We start from the raw sequence: 11159 nt of genomic DNA on the forward strand, positions 1-11159 counted from the left end.
GAACTTCTGGCCTCCAGAACTGTGAGAGAACACATTTCTGTTGTTTTAAACCATCAAGTCTCTGCTAATTGGTTAGGGCAGCTACAGGAACGTGGCATGTACATATGCTATAATGAAAAGCAAAGTAACAGGCCTGGGAAGATGCACACCCAGATTGTTAACTGTGGCTCCTTCTGGGGAGGGGAGGGAGATGTTCACATTTTGCTTTGATTTTCTTAGTATTATCTGGTTTTTTAACAGTGAATATCTATGCATGTATTACTTGTGTGTGTTTTTCAAAATATTAATAGTAATAAAGACCAAATAAGAATCATATATAATCAGGACAAAAATCTAGGATCTCAATTCAAAAGGATCATCAGGTAAAGGCATAGGGCGACAAGGCATCATTGGTCTTACAGAAAAGAGGCTCAGTCCCACTGAGCACCCTCAGCTGCACCGTGCAGAGAGCCTCTCAGCTGTCCCTCGGAAGGACAGACAGAGGCTGGCGCTTCTCCACTGCAGTGTGGTCCCTCTTGGTTGACGGTTGTCACCAGAGGTTTCAATCTCTCCGGTGCCTGCTGGCAGAGCAGACAGGAAAGCAGAGAGTGACTCAGGCCCTCGAGGTGGGAACTGGTGTTGTGTGCAGGGGGATTGTCCACTATGGGGGCAGCTGGAATTAGTCAGGGGCTGCGGGGCTATAACGTGAGTGTATTTACTATGATTTGCTATTTTCTGTATTCTTCATGCTCTGGCATCTGGGGCCTTGTGGACTCAGGCAGGGACTGCCCCTCCCAGGATTCGCTGATTCCTCGTGATAGGAAGCGCCTGTGAGCATGCCTGTGGGTGCAACCACCCTGAGTCCAGACCCTCACCCGCCTCCTTTCATCGGGCTCCTGCAGTCTGTCCCCTGCCCTATCACACCTGTAGCCCAGAGCCCCCTGAAATCATTCAAACTAGCCAATCCTAAGCCTGCTGGGTGCCTGCCTTTCCTTGCCCATCCTCACCGTGAAGCCCAGAGTCTGGGCTCCAGCCCATATGTCCGCTCTCTCTGGCTGCTCAGCTCAGCTTGGCTGTGTGGCCCAGTGTGGCATGCCGTGCCTCCTGTTTCTAGGGGCCTGTAATTATGATCAAAACTTCTTCCATGGCAATCATTTTTATGTCTATGTGTCTTACCATACCTGCTTAAAGCAAATCCTGGGTGCATTTCAAAACAGTGGGGCCTGGAGCCCCAAACAGGGAAGCACCTCAGAGATGGGAGGAGCCCACCTCACCAGCAGCCGTGCCATGCCGTAGGCCGGGAACAGTGTTTGCACCTCCCTGATAACCCCTGTTGTCTGAGGGCTCGTTTTCTAGAGAGCTTCCCATGTGACAGTCCTGAATGCAATGGCAAGTGAGCCACTGTCCTGCCTGCACGGAACAACTGTCCACAGGGAGGGGGAAAGACAGTCACTGACTGAATACAGCACAGAGTGACAAGGCCGTGCTCAGGGAGGAACAGTGTGTGTGGGAGCACACAGTGAGGGCATCCAACCCACTGACGGTCCCAGGGAGGTGATGGCTAAGCTGAGACCTGAGTGTGAGAACTGGGAGGCAGGGAATATTCCAGGCAGAGGGAGCAGCATGGGTAAAGGTCTGGGGACAGAGAGGGTCTCCCCCTGTCCAGAACTGGAAGAGGCTCAGTGTAGCAGTTATGCACTTAGGCCATGTCTAAGGAGGGTGTGACGCAGTGCGTGCGAGGAGCAGGAACAGGGGCGAGCAGACAGGTAGGGGCCCGTGCAGGTGAAGGAGGGGGCGTCTGGGCTCAGGGAGTCACAGAGGGGCCCAAGAGATGTTTTGGAGGAAAAATCTGCAAGATTTGGATATATGGGGCAGAGGAAAAGTGGAATGAAGGTCAGGCCTAGATTTCTGGCTTGGACAGCGCCCCCTTTTAGCCAGATTGGACAAGAAGGAGGGACATATTTGGGGGAGGGGGTGGGCTGGTGAGTAAATATAAAGTGGAGAACTTCTAGGTGACCTAGTGGGCCCTGCACCTCTCCTGACTCCTGGAAATGGAACTGCGGGAGGTGGCCCACTGCACTTCCTGCTCCAGGACACCCTTCAAAGGGCCTCAGGGTGGTCTCCCCGGAAGGGTGCTGCTGAGCGCTCAGCGCACCTGCAGGCTGCACCAGAGTCACGCAAAGCCGGCGAACAGACCTGTGGAGACGTGTGGGGGGCCAAAGTCTCGGCATCCTCAGGGCTGTCTGGGTGCTGTGGCTCCTGAGCGCAGACACTGGAAAAAGCTGTTGCTCCGAGGGCTGCTCTAGTCACTGCACTCTCCAAGGGCTTTCTTCTGAAAGGTGCGCCACTGAGGGCTGCTGGCACGAATGTGGCAGCACAAACCCTGCATTCTTGCCTCGTCCTGGAAACCGGCTGAAAGCCACAAAGAGAATGGACAACAAAAGACAAATTTCTTTTCAGCAAACTCAGAAGGCAGACAGCAACACACTTGGGAGCAGTGTAAACAGCAGCCAGTTTCCTGCAGGAGCAGTGTTGGAAAAAGTGAGAGCAGAGGAGAGAGCCCAGTGTGCCAGAGCCCAGAAAGCACCAGGAAATACACCTGATGGAAAGCGACACACCTGAGGCGCAGAATCTCCACCTCTGCTTGTCTGCAAAAGAGGGTGTGGAGATGGGGGTGAGTTGGCAGCCCAGTGGCCCCAGCAGGACTGTCAGGAGACTGATACATAAAGAACCCTGCTGCCGAGCTGTATTTGCAGGACACAGTCTGGCTATGCGGTAGATGAGAAGAGAGCGTCTACACTATGAAAACCAGCTGATGCCAAATGCTACCCGGGTTCTGTAGGAGCATCTTTCAGTGGACTGGTCCGACTCACACAGTGAAAGGAATTCAGCACCCAGACAGAGACATGACAAGAAAAAAAGAGACAGGCCAGGCCTGGTGGCTCATGCCTGTAATCCTAGCACTCTGGGAGGCCAAGGTGGGAAGATCGCTTGAGGTCAGGAGCTTGAGACCAGCCTCAGCAAGAGTGAGACCCTGTCTCTACTAAAAAAATAGAAATTAGCCAGGCAACTAAAAATATGAAGTTAGCCGGGTGTGGTGGTGCACGCCTGTAGTCCCAGCTGTTCAGGAGGCTGAAGCAGGAGGATCACTTGAGCCCAGGAGTTTGAGGTTGCTGTGAGCTAGGCTGATGCTCCTGCACTCTATTCTGGGCAACAGAGCAAGACTCTGTCTCAGAATTTTTGCATCTGAGTGAGGCCTTTGGAAATCTGCTTTCTGAGCTAAAGAACCAGACCACCAAGGGCACACAATCATGAAGGTAATCATTAGGACCAAAATCAAAATTTCCTAAATACTACAAAAGATATACACCGTATATAACAAAGTAAATGTAAGTGAAAAGAAAATATAGTGAAAAACTTCAAAAATTATAAATACAGAAAACATACCATTAAATATTATGAAAGAACTAAGACTAAACGTGTATGGAGCTGTATCAAGTAATGTAAATGGGCTAAACTCATCTAGTGAAAGAACATGGGGCTATTTTGGTAGAAGTGTGTGTGTGTGTGTGTGTTTGTGTATGTGTGTGTGTGTGTGTGTGTGTGTGTGCTTTCTGTGTAGAGGGTGTGGAGCACACAAAGTCCTCTGCTAAATCCCCGCCCCATAGTGGACCATGAAGGAAGACCCCAAGCAGGTTTGAAAACCATTTTCCCAGCCCATCCCCAGTAAGCGGGAGAAAGATTCTAGATGAAATCGAGGCGTGGGGAGCACAGGTTGTCTAGGAGACCACACGACTAACAAGGACAATATTCTCCAGGCTTTGTCTCCCTGGAAGCCCTGGCTGGAGTCGGGGAAATCAGAACCTGCCCCCACCGGCTCTACCCACTGCATATTCGGCTTGCTGGTCCCCAGCTCCCCCAAGCAGGGTGTCCGGGCTGGGGGCTGTGTACCCTGGGACATAGATGCACCCCACTTCAGCAAAGTGCCTTGGGTGTCAGGTGAGGGGGGAACAGGTCAGCATGTGGGTCCCAGAGACCAGAGGCGATTTTCCCCATCACCTCCTCCCCCCAGGTGCAGGGGTGGGAGCTTAGGTGGTCCTTCTAAGATAGCTTCAGGTCTTAGAACCAGGTAGATGGAAGGTACTACTGGCCTTCCCACATCACCCTGGTGTTGACACGTCAGGCTGGGTCTTGGGGGGTCAGCCCAGAGCTGCAAGGGAACCTTTGGGTTTCCATGGTCTCACTGCTCAGGCCAAGGTATATGATTGGGTCTCCTGCTGGTGACTGGGCAGTGGCAGAAAACCTCACTCATTTCAACCCTCTTCTCCAAGAGCCACCCTTGAGGGCCCAGACTGACGTATGGGGTGGTGGTGTTCCTCTCGTGCAGCTCTGCCCCGCTGTAGATGCTCATCTTGAGTGGGCGGGGCAGGAGGGGGTTCAGGGGAGCCCTCATCCAACTGCCCACCGAGACCCAGAATCCCTGGAAATCGGGGGAAGCAAGGCTTTAACGTCCATTTTATCCAACCCACCCTTTGTAGATGAGGAAGCTAGTCTGAAAATGAGGTCACACAGCTGACACAGACTGCAGCCTGCTGACTCCTTGTCCAGTGCTCTTTCCACCACCACACACTGGCTCCCAGTGGCTGAGGTGCTGGATACAGAGGGGCCAAGAGCCGTTAGTGCACCAGGCACGGAAGTGCTAAGAGGGACTTTCCAGAAGACAAGAGGGGCTGCGAAAGGGAAGAATCAGCGTGGAGGACCTGCAGGTGGGAGGGGCCACGGGATCCTTCTAGGCAGCGCTGTAACTGAGTCTTCCCACTGCCCTTTGATTATCCTCTGATATCCGATGTGCTGAGAAGGGACACGTGTTGGTTCCTGCAGAAACTGCCACTGGCTCATAAGGGACGGCAGACAGATGAGGAAATGAGGGGCCATTCCTCCAGGCCAGTGGTTGCAAGGAAGGGCTGCCTAACAGGGACTGAGGAGGGAGAGGAGGCTCTGTTAGTTGCACAGGGAAAGGAGCTCAGGGATGATCTTAATTAGGCCTCTGGCTGCATGCAGCAGGGGCACCCGCGATCCACAGCTCACGTGTAGATGGAGCACGGGTTTACGTGGATGCTGCAGAGTCCCGTGGAGCCCCAGGCAGTGGCTGCAGCTGCCCCTGGGCCAGGCTCAGGGCTGAGACTGGCAGCTTCAGGAAGCCAGGCAAGGCACTCCTCCCTGTTCCATCTCTGGTTCACCTGTGCAACTGTCTCCTCTCTCCCTGCAGAACGGCTCTCATCAGCATGTGACCCATGCCACAGTCTTTAGCTGAGTGGCTGTGGGCTCCTGCTCTCGAGCTCATGAGCAGAAGAGGTCACCTTGGCTGACTTATCACAGCCCATGTCCCCAGGGCTGGGGTGGGTGGAGAGGATGTACTGGCCCCGCGTGGGCCAGGGGTCAGGGTGTCTGCACAACTGCAGCTGCTGGGAAGGGTTGCAGGGGTGAGAGGTGGCACTTTTGAGAGAAGCCAGAGGGCTACTCCTCACCCACAGATGTCCACTGCAGAACTGATCCTGCACAGTCCCCTTTTGTCACCTACAAGGGCCCTTTTCAAAATAGCAAGCACCTGTGAGAAGGGAATCTGATTGTCCTGCTGGCCTTGTTTCCTTGATACCTTTTACAATCCCGTTCTCCTGTGTGCTTTTTCTACATATTCGAGCAACTTGCCTCCTGCTGCACAGAGTACTAAAAATCTCTGAGAAATATTTTGCAAGTGAGGACTAAACTTAGTCTGGGGAGAGTTTTGTGGTGCATTTTCCATTCGTTGATTCTCATTTCATATCAGCGCTGTTCTGGTGGGTCTATCATTAGAGTAAAGGCCCCCACGGACAGAGACTCTAAACCACAGAAGCTTAATCTGCTCCTGGCAGCTCTGCTCCCACCTGGCCACACAGGCACCCACTCTCCTTCCTTCTCCTGGCTCCACGGTGCCCTAGAGCAGCGGCTCTCCAGCGTGAGCCCACGTCAGAACCACCTGGAGAGCTTGTGACAACACAGGCTGCCAGCCCCTGTTTCTGATTCAGTAGTTCTGGGGTGGGGGCCCGAGGATTTGCATTTCTGACAGTCCCCAGGTGATACTGATGCTGCTGGACCAGGGACCATATGCTGATAAATCACTGCCCCTAGGGCATGTCCTTGCTAACGTGTGCAGAGCTGATGCTGCCACATGTGTGCGCCAACCTGCAGGGAAGTTACGGTTGCCAGGGCAGCCAACTTCCCCTTAAGCGTACGGGGCAGGCAAAAGTGGGGGACACTCGTGCTAGTCAGAGACTTGGTCACATGGTCACACTCGGCTGCAAGGGAGGCTGGGCAAAGCCATCCTTAACTGGGCGGCCATGTGCCCTGGAAAAGGGGAAGGGCATGTTTGTGGGGGACGGCTAGAGGTCTGCCATAGTGGGCCCCCAGAATCGAGGGAGATGGAAGGAGAGGCGCCGGCACATGGTGGTGGGGGACAGATGTGGAAAGAGTCCCGTGGTGCATGGCGACAGTGTCATAATGGCAGTTCAGTCGAAGGGAGAGTGGGGAGAAGCCCAGTTCTGTCTGCAGGTGACAGCCCAGGAGGCGTGAGCTGTGAGGCAGGAAGGCGGGTGGCCGTGGTTGCCCGTTGCTCTCTTGAAGGCAGCAGCGGTCACTGCACCTGGGCTGTGCCCCTCTCACTGTCTCCTGCACCCGGGACGCTCCTTTGCTCACTGTCCCTGTTTCGTGGGTTGGGGCTGACGTCTTTCCCGGGTCTCAAGCTTTCTTTTTCCACCCTGTCCCCCAGGCGTCTTGGCTCTGGAGAAGGCTGCGTGGCAAGAGGCGGCCACTGATGGCGTTCTGCCTCCTGATGACCCTGTCTGCGGTGGCTGTCACCCGCTTCCCCCCACAGCATCCAGCTGGCAGCACATCCCCTGATCCCCTGGAGCTTCGGGAGGTGACTGGTGCTCCTGACCCCCATGTCCGGCAGGCTTTGAGCTCGAGCCGGAGGCAGTGGGCAAGAAACCTGGGATTCTGGAGAGGCCGGGCTTCACCCAGGAATTCCATCTCTGTCTGTGCTGAGGAGCAAGGCCACAGAGCGCGAGTGGACAGAAGCAGGTGGTCCCCAAGAGGGGAGAGTGGGCCTCCAGGGAGGGTCAGGAGGGACATTGCTTTGGCAGGAGATCCGAGACTCAGTACCCAGCATCTTGTGCTCCTGAGGGAGAAAGAGGTCAGAGATCCAGGAGGCAAAGACCTGGGCCGCCCCTGGCATGGTGGTCCCATCCAGGAGACGCAGAGCACCGTGGGCACCCTGGTCGGCCCTCTTGCAGGGAGTGACGTGGCAGCCTTAGTGGTCTCGAGAGCTGCTGCTGGGCTGCCCCTTGGACCCTATCCGGCAGAAGGCAGGGGCCTGCCGGGAGGCGAGGACAGAGCGTTGACTGGTGGGCGACAAGCGGAGGACCCCACCCTGGCCTCAGGGACTCGTCAGTGGCCTGGCTCTGTGGGGGAGCTGCAAGGGTCTGTATGGTGTGACGCTGAGACCCCTGGACTGTTGACCAGCTCGAGGACTGGCAGGCAGGTTCCCCCATGGCTCACGGACCTCGACGTGCAGACCCTCCGGCTGTTGGCCCAGGGGAAGGTGGTGGGCAAAGCCAGGGTCCCCGCCCACGGGCAGGTGCTGCAGGTCGGCTTCTCCGCCGAGGGTGCCCATCAGGACCTGACTCCTCCCAGGCTCAGCCGCCTTTGCTCCCAGGGCCTCTGTGGCCTGATCAAGAGGCCTGGGGACCTGCCCGAGGTCCTGTCCTTTCACGTGGACCGCGTGCTGGGGCTGCGCCGGAGCCTGCCTGCTGTGGCCCGGCGCTTCCACAGCTCCCTGCTGCCCTACCGCTACACGGATGGTGGCGTGAGGCCTGTCATCTGGTGGGCACCTGATGTGCAGCACCTGGGTGACCCCGATGAGGATCAGAACTCTCTGGCCTTGGGCTGGCTGCAGTACCAGGCCCTGCTGGCACACGGCTGCCACCAGCCCAGCCAAGCCCCGTGCCTGGGCATCCACCACACCGAGTGGGCACGCTTGGCGCTCTTTGACTTCCTGCTGCAGGTAGGTGGGTTTGGGTAGTGAAGTGGAGAGGCCTGAATTGCCCGTCAGAGGTTGGATGGTGACTGTCCCCCAAGTCCAGGTCTGTTGACCACCAAGCACATGTTTTTGTAATTTTTCTGCCTCTGTTTATTTATCCAGTGGTGTGCTAGAGCCAGCCCACGACAGCTCACAGGAGCTGATTGCTAAAATTTTCAGGAATTTTGTGACCTGGTTGTGAAACATGGGCATTACTAAAAGTTAAATTATATAAGCTAACCAATGAATTATATTAGAAACAGAGGTAATAAATACTCAGAACCCATTACTTCCTAATAATTTTACTACATTTTTACTTATTTCCTTATTGACTGATTGAGACAGAGCAGGCTCTGTCCCCAATCGGGAGTGCAGTGCTGCTATCATAGCTCACTGCAGCCTCCAACTTCTGGGCTCAGGCGATCCTCCTGCCTGGGCCTCCTGAATAGCTGGGACTATAGGCACGTGCCACCACGTAGTAGAGATGGGGTCTCACTCTTGCTCAGGCTGGTCTCCTAAGCTTAAGTGATCCTCCCGCCTCAGCCTCCCTGAGTGCTGGGATTACAGGTCTGAGCTGCTGCACCGGTCTGTTTTACTATGTTTTACTATCATCTGTGCTCTTGCAGTTATTTACGTACGTTGTATCTACGCAGTGAATACTGTATAAGGCTGTGCTCCTGAACACCTCTTGCCAACTCCACATTCAGTCATGTTGGTAGCTTAAAATTGGTCAGGGTGTGAATATTTACACCACAGAAATCAGCAAATGATACAAATCAGGTCTCCCCTCTACCCCCAGAAAGCCGATTATTGGACGTTTACTAGCACACCGCTATTTATAACTTTGTGTCTTTGAATCAACAAGGATTGAAGATGGTTGTGTAATTTAAAAAAGAAAGCGAGAGAGGGAAAGAGAATGGCAGAGGGAGAGAGGGAAAGGGAGTGTGCACGGGAGCTGTCTGCTGGCTGAGGTCCCAGCGCCAGGAGTTAACCCTGCAGTTGCCGGGTGGAGGGGAAGCGTGGGGTCCTACGGAAGGGCTGGGCTGTCAGGACACAGGGCCTGACTGGGGGTCTGCAGGCATTGGCTATTCATTGACTAGGCTGAGAACAGTGTGGCAGTTCCGGTGCGTGTGAGCTGCACGTCAGCCGTGGATACCCACGTGTGGAAACGTGGCCAGAAAGAAACAAAGACAAGAAATGAGGAGAGCTCAGCAGGGGTGGATGCGTGCACTAAGTGCACGTGGAGCCAGCCCCCGTTCCTGTAGGGACCCTCACTGAAGGAGAAGTCAACATTAGCCCTTAGGCTCACCTGCGCAGGTGAGGGGACAGGCCACAGGAGAAGATTCAGGGCCACCACCAGGCCGCCAGGAGCTGATACACTGTGTTTGGTCCACATAGGGTTGGTTCCCAATGTATTTTAGAAAATTCTTAGACGACGTATAATACTTTGGAGATTTCCCATAAAAACCCAACTTTGAAAAATCGGATGGTTTGGTAACACTGAGCCTCATCTGCATACACAGTCATCAAGCTGCTCTGCATGGCCGCTGCCCCTCAGAGGCTGCTGTACTCACCTTTCAGCCACAGGCCCTGCCTCCTTGTTGTCCGACACCCACCGACTCTTCCCCACCCCCTGACTGTCACCCTGTCTGCCTGCAGATATGTTTGTTTCCGGTCCCGGGACTAGCGGATCTCCTGCAGTCCTGCCTGCTCCTCCCGTCTGCGTCCTGTGGCTGCCTTGTGGAAGGAGCCGTGGCGCCTGGTGGTCCAGAGCGTGGGCTTTGGCTTCAGACAGACCTGGATTCGAACCCCCCACCCCCAGGCCACTCCCCACTACATGATGCTCAGTGGGTTACTTGGCCTCTCCCAGCTTCACTTTTCTGACCTCTAACATGGGACCGGGTGTCCCAGCCTCATCTCCCGGGTCCTGACATTTTAGTGCTCGGTAGCTCCTAACTGCTGGCACCCGCAGGCTTGCTGCTGGCCGTGAAGCCTGCTCTGCCCTGCGTGTGACATGCTGGAAGTGCAGGGGAATTAACACCCACCAGGTGGGGTGACCAGCCGCCCAGGTTGGGAAGGAGGGTTTCCCAGATCACAGGGAAACTTTCAGGGCTGAGACTGGGGCAGTCGTGGGCAAACAGGGAAGGTTGTTCATGCTGCACGGGGAGCAGCCCGCAGCCACGACCGATGGGAGTCGCTGTGTAAGCGCCCTAGACGCACGCTCTACACGCCTCCCAGAGGTCCCCAAAGGGACTGAGGCCCAGTCATCCACAGTGGTCACTGCTGGCCTTCCCTGTCTCACCATGTTTCTTGGGGTTAGCTCACAAATACAGTGCCATCATTAATGACACTGCTGTCATTAAATCCTTGTCTCAAGATCTGTCTCAGGGGGCCCAGCCTAGGTCAGACGATAACACTGACCTTGCGTGGTTTCTGCACATGAGATCGTTCATGCAATACCCTTAGTACAGTGCGTGGCAGGCGGCATGCACCCAGTAATAAGCAAGCACTGTCCCCGATACTTCACAGGAATGAACTCATCCAGTCCTCATGGCAAAATGCGAGATACTGCATGTATCCCTATTTTAAAGTTGAGAAATTGAGGCCCAGAGAGGTTAAGTTACTTGCTCAAGGTCACAGCTGGTGGACTGATGGGCAGCCCGGATGATCTGACTCCAGAGCTCACTCTCTGAATCAGAGTCACTGTTCAGCTGGCTGTGACTGAGGGCGGGGGAAGGGGGTGCTTGCAGGGTCGCCTGGGGCCCTGGGATCTGCGGCACAGCCCCTTGCATTGGTCCAGCGATGTGCTCGCAGCCGCTGTCTGCTCCACACAGAGCCCCTCTGTTCATCTCTGGGGTTGCAGCGTGGGTCTCTTCCTCGGCTGCCAAGCCCTGCTGTGGGACAGAAGTCTCTGCAGCCAAGGCTCACACAGGGTGGTTGCGTGGTCAGACAGGACTCAGCTGGGCTCGTGCCACCTCTTCCCCGGTTTGCTGAACACCAGTCAAGTCAAACACCCCTGTCTGGCTAAGGCCGCCTTCCTAGAAACCACTGGCAAGTTGGAGAGAGG

General features: G+C 55.2%; 2 protein-coding genes across 2 annotated transcripts in view; both read left to right on the top strand.

Annotated features, from left to right (window-relative positions):
* Nucleotides 1–5270, top strand: part of KRBOX1 (KRAB box domain containing 1) — an 89418-nt gene extending 84148 nt beyond the window's left edge. Inside the window, exon 6 of the mRNA XM_012658173.1 lies at nucleotides 5249–5270. Coding sequence (XP_012513627.1) covers nucleotides 5249–5270 — 22 coding nt within the window. The remainder of the gene's footprint in view (nucleotides 1–5248) is intronic.
* A 1559-nt stretch (nucleotides 5271–6829) lies between these two features.
* The window catches only part of FAM198A (family with sequence similarity 198, member A), an 18301-nt gene continuing 13971 nt past the window's right edge, over nucleotides 6830–11159 (top strand). The window contains exon 1 of the mRNA XM_012649671.1: nucleotides 6830–8077. Within this exon, the coding sequence (XP_012505125.1) occupies nucleotides 6830–8077 (1248 nt within the window). The remainder of the gene's footprint in view (nucleotides 8078–11159) is intronic.

This window comes from Propithecus coquereli, unplaced genomic scaffold (assembly GCF_000956105.1).
Source record: "Propithecus coquereli isolate 6110/MARCELLA unplaced genomic scaffold, Pcoq_1.0 Scaffold1, whole genome shotgun sequence".
Lineage (NCBI taxonomy): Eukaryota > Metazoa > Chordata > Mammalia > Primates > Indriidae > Propithecus > Propithecus coquereli.